At 40.3% G+C, this 22,339-nt stretch overlaps 2 protein-coding genes across 3 annotated transcripts in view; both read right to left on the bottom strand.

Moving 5' to 3' along the window:
- Positions 1–17,020, bottom strand: part of ADNP (activity-dependent neuroprotector homeobox) — a 32,813-nt gene extending 15,793 nt beyond the window's left edge. The window contains exons 1-2 of one of the 2 annotated variants that reach the window (XM_012662444.1): positions 16,616–17,020; positions 14,399–14,573 (exon numbers count right to left, since the gene is read on the bottom strand). The gene's annotated coding sequence lies outside the window, so the exon portion shown is untranslated. The remainder of the gene's footprint in view (positions 1–14,398; positions 14,574–16,615) is intronic. The other variant, XM_012662445.1, reaches the window with a different exon arrangement.
- Positions 17,021–20,857: 3,837 nt separating this feature from the next.
- DPM1 (dolichyl-phosphate mannosyltransferase polypeptide 1, catalytic subunit) overlaps positions 20,858–22,339 on the bottom strand; it is a 21,832-nt gene continuing 20,350 nt past the window's right edge. Inside the window, exon 9 of the mRNA XM_012662443.1 lies at positions 20,858–21,060. Within this exon, the coding sequence (XP_012517897.1) occupies positions 20,956–21,060 (105 nt within the window). The 3' untranslated portion in view covers positions 20,858–20,955. The remainder of the gene's footprint in view (positions 21,061–22,339) is intronic.

Raw genomic sequence — 22,339 nt, 5'->3', positions numbered from 1 at the left:
AAACACTTTCTAAATTCTAAAACAACTTGGGGGAAAGCTCAATGACCTATTAATAATAGAGTTAACATTTGGAAGTATTTTATTTATTACTGAAAGTAGCTTTTTGGTAAGCATATGCCATCTGATGAACTACACATAATTGTTCAATATCTGAGAATGATTTAAATTCAGTGTTGAATTAGCCACACTCCTTCCTATCAATCTTTGCAAATTATACCCGCATCTACTGATTAGGGCCCAAAGTTTTTTTACTAATTCAGGCCAAACTCATACTCATGTGCTTTCTCAGAAAGCAAGAGTCAGATGGCTGGAATGAAAATCTGAGACTCATCTAGGCCCTAGGCTACAGAGGAATTAAAACCATATAAATAATATATATATCTGATACTCTCTCCCTCCCAACCTCAAAAGCAAAAACACTTCTTTAATCCGACTGCCAAGAGGGTAAACAAAGGCAGAGAGAACCTGGCTCATGAGGAAATAATCTATTTGCACGCTGAACCTACACCGGGGAAGGATGATATAACACAGATAACTGTAAACTCTACTTAAGCAAAGAGGTCACTAACTGACAAACATAATTATAATTATTTATGAAACAATCACTCTGCCAAAAGTCCTGGATCTAGTCACAGGCTGTACTCAGGTTCTTCTGGGTCGAGCAGATGGAGAACCCAATAGATGAGAGTACTAGTTTAGCAGGCTGAAGGTAAGATCTGCAGGACTGGGCACACCAAGAAATCAGTCGGGCTTGTCTACAGTAGTCCATCTGCAAAGCTACTAGATCAAGGATGGTAACATTTAGTCCTTATTTTTAGAGGTAGAAGAAAAGCAGAAAAGCATTTACTACGCTATGAAAGTAAACCAAAACAAACAGACCTTTTTTTAGATAAACAAAAAATAACCCAACCATAAACCTTTGAGAAGGCACAGATAATCAAGCCAGGGGAAAAAAAAGCCTCTATGTCCAACTTTTCCAGGTTACATTTTAAGCTATTCCAAGTGAGGATCTAGTATGTCATTTTCTAGTATATAAATCTTCATACTTTTATATGCATTCTAATTTGATGTTTCCCAAATTCCTAATAAAAGTATATGGAGTTAATTTAACATGCCAGAAAATACTACAGTAAATATGATAATGTGTCCTACTTTTCCATCAACTGCAGGTATAACTCTGCTACTTTCTAATATTTGGGAACCAAAACCTGAACACATACCAGAATGACAACTAATGTATCAGTTATACTAGTGAATGCAAATCTGCAAGCTCTTTAAGAAAAAACATCTTTAATACTGCACTGAGAACCACACAAGGATGGTTATTTTTTCCTGGTAATACCTAAACATAAGCTGCTTAATTTAAACAAAAGATTTTCAAACGTTTTATCTTTTAAAAGCAGTGAAACCCTTGTTTCCAAAGGAATCTTAGGTGCAATACAAAAAAGATAAAAATTGGAGGTGCTCAGGTTGAAAGGGAGAAGAAAAAATTCCCTGCTCCTAAGTATCTCCCTGAAACAGTCACTAGTGTAAACTAAGCCTGTGATGCAAATTTATGCCAAAGTGGCAGTCTACTGAAATGTAGAATCTGGGCCTAGTGGGCAATTAACCAAAGCATGAAGTTTGATAGCTACAGCAGAATTCAGTTTACTGAAAATCTCTCAAATAAAATTAGTCTGATCAGAATATGAAGTTACAGGGAGTAAACCTAAAGGATCGGAACATAAACTTTACACTGCATTTCTACATTAAAGTTGTAAAGAGGCTGGGCAGTGGCTCACACCAGTAATCCTAGCACTCTGGGAGGCCTAGGCCAAAGGATCGCTTGAGGTCAGGAGTTCAAGATCAGCCTAAGCAAGAGAGATCCAGTCTCTACTAAAAACAGAAAAAATTAGCTGGGCATGGTGGCGCATGTCTGTAGTCCCAGCTACTTGGGAGGCTGAAGCAGGAGGATCGCTTGAGCCCAGGAGTTCGAGGTTGCAAGGTTGCTGTGAGCTATAATGACTCCACTGCACTCTACCCTGGGGTGACAGAGCAAGTCTGTCTACAAAAAAAAAAAAAAAAAAGTTGTAAAGAAAAATACAGACTCTCTAGGATTATCTTTTACAGGGAATGGAATCAAAGGCTGGAAATGATGCTATTACTAGTGAACAAAAATGGCAGCTGTATTTTCTAAGTTAATAAAAATTAGGAAGACATTCAAGCTACTGTAACACATTTCATTTTTGGCAAGCTCAACCCAAATTAATATCTAAGAAATTCAGACCCTTAATACTTAAAACAAAGTACTCCAATTAATGCTGATGCGAGAATTTTTATGTAAAGATCTTATAGCCCCCACTGGAGTTTAAGAGACAGATTTTTGAAATTTCTTTAAACCAATGATCTAACTAAAAAATGTTAAGTTATGCTGGCAATTTTCTAAGAGGGACAGGCATTTAAGGAAGATTCTCATGAACAGAATCAAAGCATCAGTTAACCTCACTGCTACCTGTGACAACACTTTTTTTTTTTTTTGGAAGAACAGATCTTGTGATGTCTCTGTGGAAACATTTAGGCCCATTAAGATAAAAACTATTTAGGCAGAAAGAAAAAACATTCCCGGTATTTATGCATTTTCTTTCCTTCATATCTTTCCCTCAGCAACAAATTTAACACCCATTACTCACTGAGTCAAACTGTGGTCACAGTAAAACCGTTTCTCTTTATAACCAATAAGCCCTTATTTTTCCTGACTATTCTAGGATCTGCCTCTGAAGTGGTGAACAGATACTTTGTTTTTAGTGTATCACAAAGTCCTACATTTAAATTAAACCAATTATTAAAACATTTATATGTTAAAAAATGAACTTTATAAAGCCTTGCTAGAATAACCCTTCAATCTGGAAGCAATCACCCCAACTCAATTTTTTTCTAAAACACACAGCCATGAACAGATGCAACTTATCTTCCATTTTCCTATAAGCTTGGGCAAAAGACCTACCAGATGCTGCAAGTCTTCACAGAAAAGAAGCTCTGATGTTTTCTCCTTTTCCTCTCCTCCCCAATCCCCAATCCCACAGAACAGGCAATTCTGACTAGCCAAGGGGCAGAATGCTCTTCTGGATTAGTAGCTAAAACTGTGCAGCAAGACAGAGGTAAGAAAATAAAGTTTAGATCCCTCTTTCCTTCTCCTTACTGGAAAATGTGCAGTAGTGTTGAGACTTAAAAAGGTTGTTTTGTTTTTTTTTTTTTACAGAAAGACAGAAGGATTAGACAGAGAAAACTGCTTTGCAAATTGATGACACACTTGTACTGAAAGCTAACTTTGAATAATGAACATTAGGATAATCATATTAGAACACTCTTAGTAAAGATAAGCAGCAGGCAGGAAATGTAACCAATTTCTGTTCTGTTCTTAATTACTAACTGCATTGGACTTTTACTGTTCTCTAAGTTTGATAATAAACGGTACCCAATTAATTCAATACAACATCAAATACAAAACTGCCTCCACACACACACAAAAAACACACTGCTTTTCTTCAAGTTTTTAACCACAATTATTAAATTCCTTATAATTTTTTGTAACTATTTTTCATGGGGGGACTAAATTTATGCAAGGAAAAATGATATATTTATCTAAATACAGCATCTTGTATGAAAATGTTTAGTCAAAGGAGTATTTCTTGCCACTTCCTATAAACAATGTGTGAATCCGTTCTACAAACAACCCTCCTCTAAGAGACTATCTCTCTGCCTGATCACCTCAATTAAGGGAGAGTACAGAATCCCACCAGGCCCAGGCAGCTCATTCCACATTGAACAGTTGTTTACAAGTTTACTCTTATCTATAGAAGTCTAATTCACGTAGTCATATAACAGCCTTTCAAATTTTTAAGACGTTTCCTCCCTCTCCCAGTTAACCATGCTCAGTTCTTTTCACCATTCCTTCTGTGATCTCATAGGCCATTCTCCAATGGATGGGCTCTAGTTGTCAATCTCCCTGGTGCCTTGAATAAACTATTATTCTGGATGTGACATACACAGGTGACGGTCAATTGAGACAATACTCTAATTCTAGATATGATTTTTTAAAATTAATGCTCCTGAAAAGTGCGTTTGTGTTAGTGGCAGCCATTTCACACATATGACATAAAATCTTTTTAAAAAAAACATGTGGTGCCTTTTTCAGCATTAGCTGGTTCAGCTGGTGAGAAAAAAGGATACTTTGGATCGAATCTAAGTAACAATTACCAGCCTTTTGGCATCTTCTCAATGGTAAGGGATACAAGCATTCTGTTTCCAAAATGATAAAACCAAATGTCCAGTACATGCAAAAGATTGAGATTCCTCTTCCAAATCACAAGATTAACTGCGATCTGTTATGAGAAAGCAGCACTCTGAATCATGGAAAGAACCCAGGGGTTGCCCAACCTGAACTCTTCTCATTTACACGTTAGCAGCTGAGGTGAAGCAATTGCTTGTACATAAGGGAGCTGGGTCTCAAGGCCACACTCCAGAACTAGGATGCAGTGCTCCTTTCATTACCCATGCAGATGAAGCTCTGATCTCTGACATTCATTAAAAACAAACAACATGTATGTACATGTGTATATACACAGATGCAAAAGTGCCAGAACTTCAAAACCCCAGGTTTAAATGGCCTTAAGAAGTTAAAATGCTCAATCAAACCAGCTCAAGTGGTGATACAGAGATTAAGAATCTGTACATATCTCAGGTCAGTCAGATGATCCCATCACATCCAGAGAAGAACTGCAATAAAAACTCTCAGCTGAGGACACTTGCCTTAAAGTACTCTCACCATTGTCGTGGATGCCAATAGTCACAAGACAGTCACATCTGAAGGATCTCTTTCTATCCAAATCATAATGGTATTGTCTTGCAAAATGAAAACCACAACCTTGGCATCCTTAAACAACATGACAACTTTTCAAAAAACAGATACATCCTGTATTTCTCCTTTATCATCTTCCCACTGTTAATACTTTAAGCATGTTCTTCTGAATGTGCCTTGGGAAAGCATAGGCTCTGATGATCTTTTTTTTTTTTTTTTTTTGGTTGGAGGGAAGGGTTGGTAGGAGACTAGTCTGCTCTCAACTACCTCCAGGTTCCTTTTCCCAAATAAAGTTCCTTTTGTTACATAAGCAGTTGTGAAATGAGAACATATGCCCCCATAAAAACTTGTACATGAATGTTCTCAGCAGTATTATCTACAATGCCCCAAAAGTAGACACAATTCAAATCTCCATCAACTGATGAATGGATAAATAAAATGTGGTATATCCACATAATGGGATATGATTCAGCTATGAAAAGGAATGAAGCACTGATATACACTCCAACATGGATGAACCTAGAAAACATGTTAAGTGAATGAAGCCAGTCACAAAAGGACAAATACTGTATGATAGAGTAGTCGAATTCATAGAGACAGAAAGTAGAATGGCAGCTGCCATGGGCTGGGGGGAGGGAGAAATGGGGAGTTATTGTTTAATGGGTACAAAGTTTTAGTTATGCAAGACAAAAAAAATTCTCAAGGTGAGCCTGAGCAAGAGTGAGACCCTGTCTCTACTAAAACATAGGAAAATGAACCAGGTGTTGTGGCGTAGTCAGCTACTTGGCAGGCTGAGGCAATAGGATCGTTTGCGCCCAGGTGTTTGAGGTCACAGTGAGGTATGATGATGCCATTGTACTTTACCCAAGGTGACAGAGCAAGACCTTGTCTCAAAAAAAAAAAAACAAAACAAAACCTCAAGATGGACGGTGGTGATGGTTGCAAAACAATGTGAATGTACTTAATGCCACAGAACTGTACACTACAATGGTAAAGTTTATGTATACTTTACCACAATTAAAAATAAATTTTCTAGAAAACGTGGCTACTAGAAAATTTAAGGCAACACCAGTGACTATGGAAACAGACAAGGTCTGCTTGTAATTTTAACAGCAGGATAGTCTGGGTTCTAAATCAGGGGCATTTAACACCGTTCAGTCTCTCTTTTGAAACTATGAATATCAAGCAGTTGTTAAGATTCCTTGAAACAAGATAGCTCTTCTAGAGCTGAGGTCCCCAACTCTCTCCCCAGGACTTGGCTAGTACCAGTCTGTGGCCTGTTAGGAACTGGGCCACACAGCAGGAGGTGAGTAGGGAAGCTTCATCTGTATTTACAACTGCTCCCCATCACTTGCATCACCACATAAGCTTTGCCTCTTGTCAGATCAGCAGTAGTATTCGATTGTCATACTGTGAACTGTGCATGACCAGGGATCTAGGCTGCTTGCTCCTTACGAGAATCTAATGCCTGCAGTTCTGAGGTGGAGCTGAGGTGGTGATGCTAGTGCTGGGGAGCAGTTGCAAATACAGATTATCATTAGCAGAGAGGTTTGACTGCACAATAAATGTAATGCACTTGAGTTATCCCAAGGCCATGCCCCGCCCCACCCCCCACCATCTGTGGAAAAATTATATTACATGAAATCAGTCCCTGGTGCCAAAAAGGTTGGGGATCACTGCTAGAGCAAGTCCCAGATGTAATATAGAACTTCAAACACCATTTTAGACACCATTAAATGAGTGACTCTATGGTAATACATTAATGGAACCTAGGCAGCCCTAAAACATTCAAGTACATAAGAAAAATCTTGGTAGAGAGTTGAATTTCTTAGCAAATCTGCTTCACTCCAAGAGGCTGGGAACAGTTTACTATATCACTTTTGGCAATGAAGGCCCTAATTCATTCTGCCTTAACGAATAGCTTTAATACAACTAGGGTATGTCAATGAGATGTTCAACAACTTTTTAATTCTGCAAAATGTGGCAGTACAGAAACAAATCTTCAGAGAATTCCCATACGCTAAATTTTTGTCAAATCACCTTAAGTTTCTTTCAAACAGTTAGTTACAAGAGTAGAACTGCAAAGTCCTAGGAAAATTAGAACAGGAAGCTTGTGAAAAGTAACAGAATGATTAAAAATTTAATTTTAGCACTTTAAGCAAGTTTTGTTTTCTTTCATGTTGGTGTAGTAATAACAAACCAACAATCTAATGGTAAATGAATAGCCTGGTCCACCACATTATCAATCACCAAAATGATAATCACATTGTGCTTAAAAGTTTTAATTTATTTTAAATGCTCCTCACAGGTCAACTCAGAACTTTAGTAAAATAGGACCTGGAATAACGGGATACAGCTGATAAAGAGGTGTTTATGCCTGTACATTACCATCATCACATATCATCTTTCAGCAGATGAATTTTCCTGATCTCAATTGATAGACACCCTTAAAATAAGCAGCAGGACAAGGGTGCCACCTCACTATTAAGACAAAGAAGCTCCATTAAAAGGACCTTCCTTAGTTTTTTCCCCCTACTCTAACACCTACATCAGTGGCTGGCACAAAGTAAGTAAGCATTCAATAAATGCAGACTGAACAAATGAGTCCCTGCCTAGAAAAAGCTTACAGATACGATATCCCATAAATAGCTAAAGTAAAAAAGGTGATGTGTCACAAACTAAATGCTAGGAGGCTTCACAAGAGGGAGAGGTCATTCTCAGCAGAGAGGACGGAAATAGCTGCTAAGCTGGGGCCACTAAGTTAGGTGGAGAAGCTGCATTTACTGCAAAAAAAAAAACTTCTGGCACCACTCCAGAGGCCCGAAAGCAAGTTCTAGGAACTACTGCAAAGAATCAGAATGGCTGCTACTTCAAGTTTCTGAGTAATAATGAATGACGGGGTTGGAAAGGATAGGAAGCTAGAATCTGCTGCCATGTCTGGTAGGCCCTGAAGAGGTGCTGCAGGTGTTGAAGCAGAGAAGCCATATGATTCTAATGGCACTTTAAGAGGATTAATCTGGTTGTGTTCAGCAGGTCCCATAAGAAAGGTCTTAGAAGAAGCCAATTAAGTAGAAGAGTAGACACCAGACCTAGCCAACCATAAGAATTACCTGAGAGCTTACACCTATTCCAAACCTACTCAATCTGAAAGGTCTACAAAACCACCATTGCCTTAGGTATGAAGTAATAAGATATTAGAGTAATAGTCAATAGAAAAGGTTCAAAGGTGAAGCTTACAGTTTAAATCAAAATTTGTGTTTTCCAATAAGACTATATTGTCTCCATGGACAAAAATTTACCTGACCTATCAGCCACATGTAAACATTTTTTACCTCATACCTTCAAACTTCCACAACAAGAGGTAGGTTGACACAGCACAATAACGCTTTTCTTTGCTAGAAAAGAAAGAGGGAGGCCGGGCGCGGTGGCTCACGCCTGTAATCCTAGCTCTCTGGGAGGCCGAGGCGGGCGGATTGTTTGAGCTCAGGAGTTCGAAACCAGCCTGAGCAAGAGCGAGACCCCGTCTCTACTAAAAATAGAAAGAAATTAATTGGACAACTAAAAATATATATATATAAAAAAAAATTAGCCGGGCATGGTGGCGCATGCCTGTAGTCCCAGCTACTCGGGAGGCTGAGGCTGGAGGATCGCTTGAGCCCAGGAGTTTGAGGTCGCTGTGAGCTAGGCTGACGCCACGGCACTCACTCTAGCCAGGGAAACAGAGTGAGACTCTGTCTCAAAAAAAAAAGAAAGATGGTAAGATGTGGTGATCCACTCCAGAGCTGGACGTATCTGTGTTTAAATCCTTGCTCTGCCATTTACTGGCTTTGTGAACCTAAACATGTTACTTCACCTCTAACCAGAAGGACACTATTCCATTGTTCAAATGTCAGAAGGATTAAATGCGATGGTGCAAGTTAATGCTTAAAGCAGTTATCACTATTACTTTAAAAGAGATCAGATACTGAAATAATCACTTTGAAAATTCTGAGTTCACATCAGGGTATAACCTTTTAAAAAGAATCACATGGGGTTGCCATAACAACATAGTGTTCCTGTACGCATTATAATGTGCATTCATATTTACATACAGTGTTTTTACACAATACTTTAAATACATCTGTGTGAGTCATATAAGCTAGAGTTAGCATACTCTTAACTTTACAAGCTCAGTGGCACTTAAAATGCTTATGCAACGGAACACTTGCAACTACCTTAAATAAACCTAGGTGACTTATATTAATAATTATGTAGAAACGTAAAGGTGTGATCTAGATTTTGCATATTTTATGTTTTAAAAAATATGTGGGTCACTTGTCTTTTAAGATTTTCAGACTACAACACCAGTGTCCACAACTGGAAAACTGCTATTGTGCTGCTGCTTATCCTGCTCCTTAAAGTCCTTATTATTAATAGATTTCAGACAAAAAGTCTAGCTGTGACCACCAGATTTTCTAGCACGCCAATGAAACCAACTGTCTTCAGGCTGTACTCCTAAGAGTGTAAGATGTGTGTATAGGTGGAGGGGAAGACGACTGCCTAGGGGACAAGGTGAAAGCTGAGCAATCAGAGGTCTGGCCCCCATGCCTTTATCAATTTAAGAGCTCACATAATATTTCAAAGTGGGAAAGATGCCTTACTGCTTATAAAAGAAAATAAGATGGCAGACACCTTATAACATACCAATCTAAATTTAGGGGGAGTGTGAGGTGGGGAGCACCTTGCAATCTTCTTCTTTTTAAATATTGCAGCAAGGCAGGGACATAGCATAAAGAATGATTCCAGCACTCTGTTGCACCTACATAAGGACTCCACAGGCTTAGAACCACTTGCTGTCAGTGTAAGTGGACAAACTGGCTTAAGAGAAATGTGAAAAAGGAAAATAATCCACAAGTGGGCCTAAGAGGACAAGCAAATATATCCAATTATTACAGAAGCATGCCAAGTCTTTGCATAAGACAAAAACTTATTTTGATCCCCTAAAAATAAAATCTTCATGCTCTATCAAAACTACTCAGAAATAATTTTTCCACAGTAACAGGAAATGTATTTTTCTTACTATTCTTGAATAACAGAATAATTTATTTAAACCATGTTCTCAAGTTTTTCTAAGCCATTTCCCAGGATCAAGGCTTAGCCAAAGGCAAGTTTTTCAAAAGCATTCTTATAGCAGGTTTTGCCACTCGATGGTTCAATTTTTACACTTCCCCCAGAGAAGTTTTATTTGTATTTTTCTTGTTGCTGTTTTTAACTATAACTGATCCTGAACCACGATTCCGAGCACTCTCTGCATTAGGACACTCCCACTCCCAGTCTCAGCTCACCTCTTTCACAAGAGAAAGGTTTCTAACTGTGGACTTAAATTTACAATTCCAATTTAAAATTTTAGTAAATTCTACCGTATTTCCACTAGACAGAACTATCTTCAGATATGCCAGGTTTCAAGAGACCACTCACAAGGTTCTCAATTAAGTCACCAGCTCCTACCAGTAAAGGAGAGCCTTACAGATTTTCAAGTGAAGCACAGGTTTTCACAAGCTCTTAAATGGAGCATGAAGTGTTCAGAAAAAGACAGAAAGGGCAAAAGCCAGCAATTATCTGTCTAAGCAAAAAATAACTGCTCAGAGGAGAGACAGAACAACACTGCCCTAAACCAAAACACTGGGAAAAGCAACAGGACCACAAGCAGTTTCTTTTTAGACTTTCATGCAGTGATATAGGTAAATTCTAATCAGACATATGCTACTTCAACCGACTGCCACCTACACAGTTTACACCCATACTCTCCTGCTGGGGGTGTGGCCAGCTTCTGTAAAGCCCACTGGGATTTTTGAGTGTAAGCTGACATATAAGCACAAAATATCACTATGAAATTATGAAACATTCATGCGAACCCCCATTAGCCAAACAGCTCATAGGAACACTATACACGAAGACCCATGTTCCAAGCACAGTACAGGGAACCAGCCCAGACATATTCTGTGGCTCACTTCATCTTTGTGGTAGTGCCTTGATTTCCCTACTTGTGAAACAAGGACTGTCCTGAGAGAATTGAGAACAGTTTATAAAGTGCTTGAAACTAACAAATCAAGCCATCAATATTATAATACCATAAAGGCCAGCAAGGGGGCCTTTACACTTAAACAGCTCATCCTTATTCAAGGCATCACAATCACATGAGAAGTGACACATGAACACAAACAACCCACAGCTGAGTGACTCAACTGCAAATCTACACCCTAACTAGAGAGGGTATTAGGATGTGTACATTTATTTTCAACTGTTTTCAAGTTAAATCTTTAACTTAAATCTTAAACTGTGGTCTATGTTCACAGCAGTCTTCTATTCCAAAGTCTTCTATGTTCTCCTCTTATTTTCCAAGCCTTTATTTCTGGAACACTGCCAAAATTCTTGAAAGGTTCCAGGATTTCTCTAGCTGCTGTCCTGGAACTAAGTTAGGGATCAATAATAACAAGGAGCCTGTGAGTACATCTCAAAGAACTCCTGAAGGTAGAGAACAGTGAATTCATACACGGAGATGAGAGAACCCAGAACTCAAATAGTATTAAGAATTTTGAATTTTTCATTTATTAGAATAAAAATGTGCACCCCCAGTCAAAAACATCACTTTACATAACTGGCTCACATTTTACCTGTGACTTCACGTACACATATATCCCCCACATGATCAAGTTGATGTATGTATCTCCCAATTGAGAAGCATGACAATACGTGTGAAGAGCCTTCTCCTTCCAATGAAGCAGAACATGGATACTCACTTAAGGGAAGCCCTGAACTGGCAAATAGCAAAGGCAGGTCATGACAAAACCCAGGTGTAAGGAGTACTAAGACACTGAGAGACTGAAGGAACATAATCATCCTCCCCTCACTTTCTAATTAACAAGATCAGGCAAACAAGAACAAAAAACTACGAGGTCACAAAGGCCACGCATGCTGGGCAAAACATGGATGGCTTATCTTATAAAGTGTCTCAATGATCAAGGAGAAAGTGACAATGTATAAACAAGAAAATTAGTGTGGGGCTTTGGTTTATACCAGTTTCAAACACCAAGTTTGCAAACTAACAACATAAAAGGTATTACTGACAGTGATGCGCATCAGCGAGATACGGCATTTGCTTCACAGTTAATACCACAAGCTCTTACAAAAACCAAGGGAGGGAAAACTCTAAGTTTAGGTGATGCCAATAACAAGCTCTGTGAATCTAACTATAATTAAATTATTTACACAGGGAAGCAATGCTTCTCTTAATGTACATGCCTCTTAGACATGTAAATTAAACTCTCCCTGAAAGTATTTTACCTCACGTAACACATCGCAGACATTATGACATTCTTTTAAAGTAAAAGTCCTCTGAAAGTCCAAGTAGCTTACTACACAACAGTCATGGGCATTTTGGTGTAAATCACGAATTAGCTCAAAAGTTTACAAAATAAAAAATTCAATTTTTTTGTTCTTTCATATCATTTCGAAAATGTTTATCTGACTAAGATTTAAATAGGCTATAAAAAATCTATAAAGTGTAATTTTGGCATGTTTTCTCCTACACTTAAATGTATTGTCCCCAAACTACATCTCTAATACTAGGACATTTTACTTGTATTTAACAGTATGACAATCATTTTCAACTCTAAAAAACCCAATTGTATTTTATGTGTAAGTGTACGTACATATACACCCCAATTAATGGAATCAATCGGCCAAAGTCTATTACAACTCATGATATTTTGTTACTTAATATGATTCTCAAAAGAAAACACACTTAAATGCTGAAGTTTTTCCTGTATCCAACCAAGTATCCATCCCTACTTTCACCTTGATAACAAAACAGCTCTATCTTACTTAATAGATTGCAATTTTCCCAATTAAATTTGTAGCCAGCATCATCTTAAATAATCAACTAACATACTGCTAAGTATTTTAATTTTCACAACATTAACAATTATTTTTGATACTTTCAACATTTGTAACTAGTTACTAGGAAAGCAACAATTTCACATAGTGGAACCATATACACCTATGCTTTTAGTAATCAAATATACATAATAAATAAGGTATGTGTATATGTTATAATGAAAAAGCCATTTTCACTTGACAAAAGCCCACTGGTTGGTTACTTAAAGTGGTGCTAAAACAATCTGTTTAACGAGGTGAAGTTTTATTTTAATATAAACAGTATTAGAACTTTTCCTATACTCTGGTTTAAGGAAAAAGAGAAACTTAAGCAGATTCACAGTGGGTCTGTTTAAAATACTGACTTTCAAGACTGGCAGGGCCGGGGTCTTTAAGAGATTCATAACCAAATCTCCTATATTTTCTATACAGGGACTAAGAACCAAAATCAAAGGTTTGGTTATTCAATCTATAGCAGCTCCTAGGAAGGCAGTGTTAGGAAATTTTTCAACAAGGCTCAATTTAAAGAAAGAATTTCTACTTAAAGTTCAATTAAATGGAACAACCAATTCCCACACTTTAGTTAACTGAGGCCTTTTACTATACTTTCACAAATTCTTATAGTTTACCTAATGTAAATTCCAATCTTCAAGTCCAATCATTTCACCTTTTTTTCCTCCTGAGTGTCCAAACCAGGAAAGCTTTGAAACTCTGCAGAATACATGCTTTCTAAAAGCTCACAGCAAGTCTTCCTTTAAGGGGAAAATGGCTATTACCAGTAAGGACATCATTCAACACTGTATCTGATTTACAGTTTGCTAAATTGAGGGGCGGGGGTCAGGGGGGAAGCACCCTCACAAACTACACCTCAAACATATCCTCAAATAAATTGTCTTCAAATTACTTATTTGTAGAATTTACGTAACTATATCAAACACCAAATATAGGTCAAAATTATTTAACAAATACTACACAGTATTTTAAAATTACAAACAATATCATTTAAATATCTGACTTGTAATTACTGAAACATTGTAAAACCAATGTAGAGAGTCTCTAGTGAAATACTTGCACCAAGCTCCTTTTCACCCACCAAAATGTTACTTGGTAGCAATTGGATAATCCAATGAAAAATTCTCCTTTAAGCACCAACTGGTTAACTATGTATCAAAGAACATACCCACTCAGTTCCCCATAAATTTATCTTGGTGTATCTATATAAGATACTTGTAACAGTGTCTTAAAATTATCCTTAAGTATTAAGAACCACTCAATCTTTGGTAGCAAGAACAAGTTCACGGAAAAGCATGTTCTCACCAGATCTTTAAGGTTTTTAGCTTAGTAACTCCTGAGATTGGGTCATCAAAATAACAGTAATTGAGCACTTAACATTATATATACAAGGGTGTAGAATGCAAATTATTACAATATTAGCAACTTAAAAAATTTCTCTTAAACAAGTAATAAGTCATTTCTTGTGTTCATAAGTGTTCAGAAGTCACTACTACAACCAGTTCTAACCAGTTCCTTGAGGAATGTGGCTAGGCTGAAATTTTGGAAGTGTAGGCTTTGTTAGTGACCAAGGAGGAAGAAGTCTCTGGCTTCCCTGTTGCTGAAGTTCCCACCCTCCAAAATGAATATACCCACCGGTGTGAATTGACAATGTGGTCCAAAGAGCAAGGCAGGAAACGGAGTCCAGATCCTCAAAATGGTAGTACAGGGCATAACCACTAGGCCACCTATCAGTTCAGTACAAAAAGTACAACCCTGTGCATCATGGTGCAAAAGCTGGGGCCTAGGTTTCGCACTGTGCATCTCACACCTATGGAAATAACAAGAGGAGTAAAATCTATAGAAATCAACACACCCTAAGAAGGCGGGTGCTAACAGAAGACTGGTGTCAACACTTTTGCAAAGGTGGTTGGCTACTGAGGTAATGAATAGCAATTACAAGTCCAAATTTGGAAGGAAACAAAACTTTACAACCAACACTGTTGAGTTTGACAATGAAGAACTCAACACGAGCTTGATGTTTACCAACAAGGCTTTGCAAATCATGACACCCATCTACATGCTTATGAAAATTACTATCCCACAAAAATCTAGCATCCCTCAAGAATGATTTTTAACTATCAAAGAGTTGGAAAGATTTGGGCTATGAAGAAGGGAGTTAATCAGAAATGCCCCAAACCCATTACTCTCAGGTTTTAAACATCCCCTTTTACCACCACTTAGGAAAGATAATGGTGACACATTCAAAGCTTAAGGTGGAAGAATTCCAGAGAAAGGTAATCTGTGAACCAAGGATGTGCCAAGGTGATTCAAGAACATATGTGGATTGTCTGAGGGTCAACAGTTTGGAAAAAGTAAAAAGAGAAAACTTCTAAATGCAGGGTGGATTCTTTAAAAGAAATAAAATCACTGCCCTTGACTCACTTAATCCTTCGCCATGTTGCTGTCAGCTCACCAACTAAGAGTGCGAGTGTGTCTTGCTGGGCCCATTTTCCCATGGTCTGTAGAAGGCGCTGTGAAGCACATCCTGTTCTAGCTGTGGGGCCCTTCCCCCCTCTGCAGCCTTACCCAGTGCAGAGAATGCGCCCCCTACTGACTCCAACACTCATTGCCTTTAGCCGACTTGGCTGCGGTGCATTTTGGGTGGGGGCTGGTATTTTCTTCATGGCCATAAACCAGAAGCAACAATGCAGATTTATAAAGAAACTGTATCAAGCTATCCAAGAGATATTTTTTTTCCATTTTGAAGGTTCAAGATACAGGCACAAGAAGCATCAGGGATGGGAACTGGGTGTGTGGGGATGGACAGCATTAAAATGGAAAACACAGGAAACAGTTTGCTCCTTTTTCCCTCCTATGCCTTTGTCTGTGAAATGGGGTTATGTCAAGAACTGTCCAGAGGAATTGGTGAATGCAAGAACATTAAGACGATTTAGTTGGGGGGGTGTGTGTGTGGCTAAAAAGGATATTAGACCTAGAGTCTGGTCTTGGACAGAAGAGGAAGAGAAGCAATCGCGCCTTTTCCAGCAGACAGGCATCCAGGTTGGGGGGGGAGGGGAAGGCAGGCAGGCAGCCCAGAGGAAAGAAGAGGTGAATAAGAGGGTGCTTAAAGAACTGCTCCCCATTCATTGCACTAAAAAAAATCTTTTTGCAGTTTTCTGGATTTCCATCTCCTAGCACCTTACTGCAAAGTTGGGGCTCAGAATGCTCTTAAAAGGTCGTGCTGACCAGGCAGCTGAGATTGAGAAAAGGGGGTGGTGGTGGACTGGGGTCAGGACAGGAGTGAAGCTGGCATGTTGGGCAGGAAGGATTGCACAGGGGAGGCAAAGACTTTCACTCCGTGCCATGCACGCTCCCCGCCCCCCAATCCAGTCCCCCCTCCCCCAGCTAAGGGTGGGCAGACCTGGCAGAAGGCTCGTTCCAGGCATGGGGGTATGCGTGGGGGGCTTGTGGGTTCTTCTTGGGGAGGGGGGAGGATGGGATTAGTCCCAGGGATGGGAGAAGCTCAGTTCTGGCTGGGGGCGGGGTAGGGAAGATGCGATTAGCTGCAAAAGCTCGGGGTGTCCAGGCTGGCTGCTGGCCTCGATGGGTACATGGGGCGGAGAAGGGGGTCGGGCTGCAGGAGGAGGCGCCTGGACCCCCAGAGCAGAGCCCGGGTAGCGGTCCGTGCCGGGACAGGCGGGCCGTCAGCACCGGAGTATGCAAAGGAGCGTGTGTGTCTTTGGAGGGTGGCGATGCGAACAACAATGCGCCCCGCGCTCGGGGCGCCGGGCTGGGCGGGCAGCCGCGCGGACCGGGGGTCGGGAGGCAGGGCAGGGCCGCGGGTCCACGCGCGGCGGCGCCGGGGCTTACCTTGACTCGGCCTCGAGGCGCGCGCGGGGCCGGCGTGCTCGGGGGCCGGACAGCGGCGGCGGGAGGATGGCGGCGGCACGGCGGTGGCGGAGGCGAGGGCGGGGAGGGCGCGCCCGGGGCCTCGTCGCGCTCTGGCTCGGCGGGCTCCGGCTCGCGCCGCGGCCGCGGCTGCTGCCGGGGGGCGCGGCGGGCGCAGCAGAGCGGCGGGCGGCGGCGGCGGCGGTAGCGTCGTCGAGCGGTGCAGACAAAGGAGGGGCGGAGGGAGGAGACGGAGGATGTGGGAGAGGCGGCTTCACCGGCGCGGGCAGGCGGGCGGCGGCGGCCGCGCTCCTCTCGCTCCTCAGCAGCAGGGACCGAGAGAGGGAGCTGTGTCTGAGGAGACGCCAAAATCCCCCTTAGCGCTGCCTGCGGGAGGGGGAGGGGGCACAAGATGGCGGCGACGGGGGGGGCGGGAGTTCAGCTCATGGATCCCGGCGGGCGGCGGAGGGGAGACCGGGCCGGCTGAGGCGGCGGCGGCAACGGGCGGGGGAGGGGGCTGATCCCGCGTCTCCCCTCAGCAGACAATACAAGCGCCTCGGACCGAGTCCCCGAACCTGCCCTAGCCAAAATGGCGGCCGAGAAAGAGCGGAAGTGACGTAAGTACCTCATTAGCATAAGAGGACTCATTGTCCAGCTAAGTAGGGGGGGCAGTGGGGGACAGCACCCCTTTCCCCCACACCCCCCAGGGACAACTCTCTTACTCCCACCTGTGCTTACACCCAACTTTTCCTGAGGGAGGGTGCCCTCAGCACCCCCACCCCCACCTAAGGAAAATTATATAATCCCCACTGAGGGGGAGCTCTCGCGAGAACCAGGAGTTGCCATTGACCCACTAGGAGGCGCCGCGGATAATGGCCGCAGTGCGCTCCCAGGGCCCGTCTACTCGGCGGGCGCCTTCCTCTGGCCGCCGCGCCCGCGGCGGAGGCAGAAGCATCGGGCCGCAGCACGCCCAGCACTCAGTCAGGTGGCCGTGCTGGGGATCCCTGCGCGGGCCCAGCTGGGCCTGGACTACATCTGGCGGGAGGGGTGTGCGGGGCAGCCCTGGGCGGCTCCACGTGCTAGGAGGCCGGCGCTGTCACGGGCTGAGCAGCAGCAGCAGGAAGGGGCAGGGACACCTGGCCGGTCGCCCCTGACGCCTCCTGCCCTAAATGAGGTGTGAGGGCCTCGTGCTTCACACACGGATTTGAGAGGAGACACAACCCCATGTAATTCTGAACCCTTACGGGTGGGGTGGGTATTCCGTGGACAGGGGCTGAGTTTTGCAGAAGGTCCGCCGTTGCCCTGTGACTTGACATTCTCCCAAGTCACAGTGATGGACTCTTCTCTTTGGCCTGAAGAAAGCAAATCTAGTGTTTTGAAGCCGCCCAACTGGTGAAGCCTAAGGATGAGAAGTGATACTGCCAATGGATCTCCACAAGATCCTTAAAAAAACACGCATTGTAGTCCTAGCGACAGTAACTTCCAGTGCTCCCACAATCCGGATAGCAGATAGCATAAGACAGCACATGGACAGAGTCTGCATTGTGAATTTAGGTCAATCCCAACGAATGCATTACGCCCTCAACATTTTTGAACCCACCTTTTATAGTCGAGTGCGCCTGAGAATATGTCATCGGTTACATGTATTGAAAAGTAATAAATGCCAATCGTTAAGGATTAACCAAGCTTGTTTTCCTAATACGTGATCTGTAAATACACCCGTCCTTTGCTGTTTCTTTAAATTTCATGTTAAAATAGTTTCATCCACTTAACATCCCAAAAGAATCTGACTGAACTACAAGTGGTATAAATTGCAGTTACATATAGCTCAATGTTGTAAGACTTCAGTTAGCAAGTTAAACATTCTCGTTCAACACAGTATTCCATTAATTTCTGCAATTGTGATAAAATATATCTTTAAAGCCAAGTCAGTATTTCAAGGGAAAACAATAGCTGAAAAAAGTTGTAGGAAATGGGATAGGAGCAAAGCATTCAATTCAGAAAGCTAAAGGTGAAGAATCTAATTACACATTGCAGAAGACAGGCAAAAATATGAAGAAAAATAAGTTCTTCCTAAGTTTAGTTTTCCATATATATATTTAGATTTCATACAGTGATAATACAAATACAAAGGGAGACCATCTAGATTTCACCCTTGGCGTCATTTAAAAGCAAAAAGAGATGCTGGATTCAGACTTAAATGTTAATTTTACAGTGTTTAAGTCACCAGATTTACTATAAAAATGCATCTCAATAATCCAGGTTCTTTTCTAAATGACTTCCAAATGGTGAAAGAATCTTCACTGCTCAAATACTCCTTATTGTAAATTCCGATAGTGATAGTTTTATAATAATGATGGTGGGACTAAGACCTGAAAGATTAAAAAGGCAACAGGTATCTACTCTAGTGAGACAGGAGAAGGCAATACTACCTTTACTTTATATTGGGTTCTCCGAGTTGTTTACTTAATTCTGCTGCATATACTTGACGATGAAAAAAACTTAACTTTGAGTTTAGGTTAAAAAGTATAAACTCTAAAAACTTCCCCAAATTGAGGATATTACATTTCTATTATCTTAGCTTAAAAGTAATTTTACATCAAGCACTGATGAATTTTCTAGTTATTAATGATGAGAAGTCACTTCCTCAAGGAAGGCAGGTCCTTGGTGGGCCAGCTGAACAGCTCTGCACATAAAGGAAACAGAATAATAATGGCCCTAATTGGAATGTGTATTAGGGTTCACCTACAAGAGTGAAGGAGAGGTTTTAATGTTCAAAATGACACCAAAGGTTTTATAGTCTGGTGTTCATTTTTGGTAGGATCCACTAGAGAGAAATGCAAATAAATCAGACTTCAATTTCTTCAGCAGCCAAATTAAGGCAGGAAAATGTAATTAGGAATACTGTTCACTAAATATAATTATTAAATAACTTAGAGACACTTCTTTCTTTTATTTACAAAGAAAAGTCAGGTTGATCTTATTTGCTCAAATTATGTCCTTACTCAAATTTTAAAAAGAATACTGAGGCCAGGCACAGTGGCTCACGCCTGTAATCTTAGCACTCTGGGAGGCTGAGGCAGACAGATTGGTTGAGCTCAGGAGTTCAAGACCAGCCTGAGCAAGAGTGAGACCCCGTCTCTACAAAAATAGAAAACATTAGCCGGGCATGGTGGTGCATGCCTGTAGTCCCAGCTACTCAGGAGGCTGAGGCAGGAGGATCGCTTGAGCCCAAGAGGAGTTTGAGGTTGCTGCGAGCTAGGATAATGCCACGGCACTCTAGCCCGGGCAACAGAGTGAGAGTCTGTCTCAAAAAAAAAAAAAAAAAAAAAAAAGAATACTGCATGATCCAAAAGTTACACTACAGTTAGAAATTAACTGATCTTTTTTGAAATACCTACTTTAGAGGTAAACGTAATATTTGCCCTGGCTTTATTGTACAACTTAACCTGCATTTTAACTGGCAGAACACTTTTCTGAATGGAGATGAGCTACAGGGAAGAGATTTTTGTCATATTAGCAGAGATGTGAGCTTTGTTGAGTGTCTTGAAATACTACGAAAACAAATATTTTGAGGAAAAAAAATCATATAATAAGATGTTTAAAAATTAAATAGCAGCTAAGTTTGTGCCACAATGTCATCAATATTTTTTCTTACCTATAGAAGTTACTGCTCAAAAGTGAAAAAAGTTATAGCTCAAAAGAGAAAAAAAAAATTGCTAGGCAATCAACTGCAGCCAAATTGTTTTCCAGTTTCCAATATATACTTTAAATAGATTTCCTTCATCAATACAACAGCTGAAAAGAACTCTAGAAGTCTGCTCTAGATGTATTGTTTTTTTCTGCTTTAAGAAAATCTGAATTGCACTTTTAAGGAAAGGGTAGAGGTATATATTTTTTCAATTCATACAGAAATGGCCATATATATTTCATGAATATAACTGACATTCCTCTTCTGACATTAGGTATAAAGAACTATGAATCCAGTTGCTGTAAGGAATATTTCAAATTATTCCCCATGTCAAAAATACTGCATTCACATACTCTAATGAAAACAGCAACATTTTATGCAAAAAACCCATATACATTTATTTATAGGTCTTAATACAGCAAAACATTAAATGAAAATTGAGAACATTATTCATTAAACCAGTAACTGTAAAATTATTTAATTTGAAATAGTTTCTTCTGGAAAAAAAAAAAAAGATTTGCATGAAATTTACCTTACCTTATGATTTATGCTCTACGAGTACATTTTATAAAAATCAGTAACTAGGCTTTACGTTTAAATTGAAATGAACATAAATATAAATAATTTTCTTTTATGTAGTAGCAAAAAGAGTCAATAATCCTTTCAAGAAAGAGACTATTTCATTTCCTCCCAACTTGGATTCACCATAAACTCGATCCACAAATGATATTGGAACCTAGTTAAAAAAATATATGTTAAAGTCAGTCTTCAAAAAAATTAGAAAGGAGGCGTAGCAGGTATACAACCATTACTAACACATCAGAAACAGGATTAGTCCCACAACAGAAGTCCTTCAAGTTAGTTCAAAATTAGGGGAGTCTTAAAACAACTATGTGTACCTCCAAGTCTTTGAAACTAAACATGCATTTTATTATCTAAAAACAGGTCATTTGAACCAAATCTACACAACTGTTTAAAAAGCACTGATCCTCAGTATTATGTTGGTTGAGTCAAGTTTCAGGTTGCATTTCAAAGAAAAATTACACTCCAAAAGTAAAATGGCCTTTCACTTAGTTTTTTCAGTTGTTTGTCAAATTTAGCTATCATTATGTTTTAGCATTAAGTTAAAAAATCTTATAACTTCTACAAGAGAAATGGCATTCTCGGGAAGCTATTTCCTTGCTCTGAATAAGAGTTTTAGTGTTAAATGAGAGATTTCCTAAGAGCTCACTAGCCAGGCCTAAATAGTGCAGACCACCCTCCATCCCTTACTCTCTAATTCCTGGCCATTTTCATTTAATCACAGGAAATGGGCATGAGAGATTTTTCATTGATTGTGAGGTAGGAAGTATGGTGGCTGCTGGCTGTGTCAAGAGGAAAAGCAGCAAAGAGACCCAGCCCACAGTGCTGACTGGTCAGAAGAAAGGGCTGGGATAGAGAAGGTACCAGTAACTTACTTATTTAAAAGAGAATGCTGCCTTCTGTTAATGTTTTAAATCATGCTAAGTCAAATGTATTAATTGAAAGGGATTTGAATTTTTACCCTGTAGTGCATGGACATGCTAAATAAACAACTACAAGACCTCGCACTTAGTAGTTATGAACATTAAACTTTTTATTACAAAAAGTCTAAACTTTACTGTTTCTTTACAAGGAATACAACATACTATTTTGTATCAGTTACATACCTCACCAATAGTATAATTCAACTGTCTTGCCCGAACAATCATCTCCATCTGGAAGACATAGCCTTTAGAAACACATTTTTCTATTAATTTCTGTAGAACTTCTTTTCGGTACAATCTGTAAGAAATCAGAATATGTATGACCACCTGGATAAACATACTTCCCTACCTGTATCTTGACCTTTCAAAAAGTTCACTGGTGGCCGGGCGTGGTGGATCATTTGAGCTCAGGAGTTCGAGACCAGCCTGAGCAAGAGCGAGACCCCGTCCCTACTAAAAAGAGAAAGAAATTAGCTGGACAACTAAAAAAAAATATATATATATAAAAAA

Source organism: Propithecus coquereli, unplaced genomic scaffold (genome assembly GCF_000956105.1).
Source record: "Propithecus coquereli isolate 6110/MARCELLA unplaced genomic scaffold, Pcoq_1.0 Scaffold765, whole genome shotgun sequence".
In the NCBI taxonomy this organism is placed as follows: domain Eukaryota; kingdom Metazoa; phylum Chordata; class Mammalia; order Primates; family Indriidae; genus Propithecus; species Propithecus coquereli.
The sequence above is the reverse complement of the archived record's forward strand: the minus strand, read 5'-3'. Positions and strand labels throughout refer to the sequence as shown.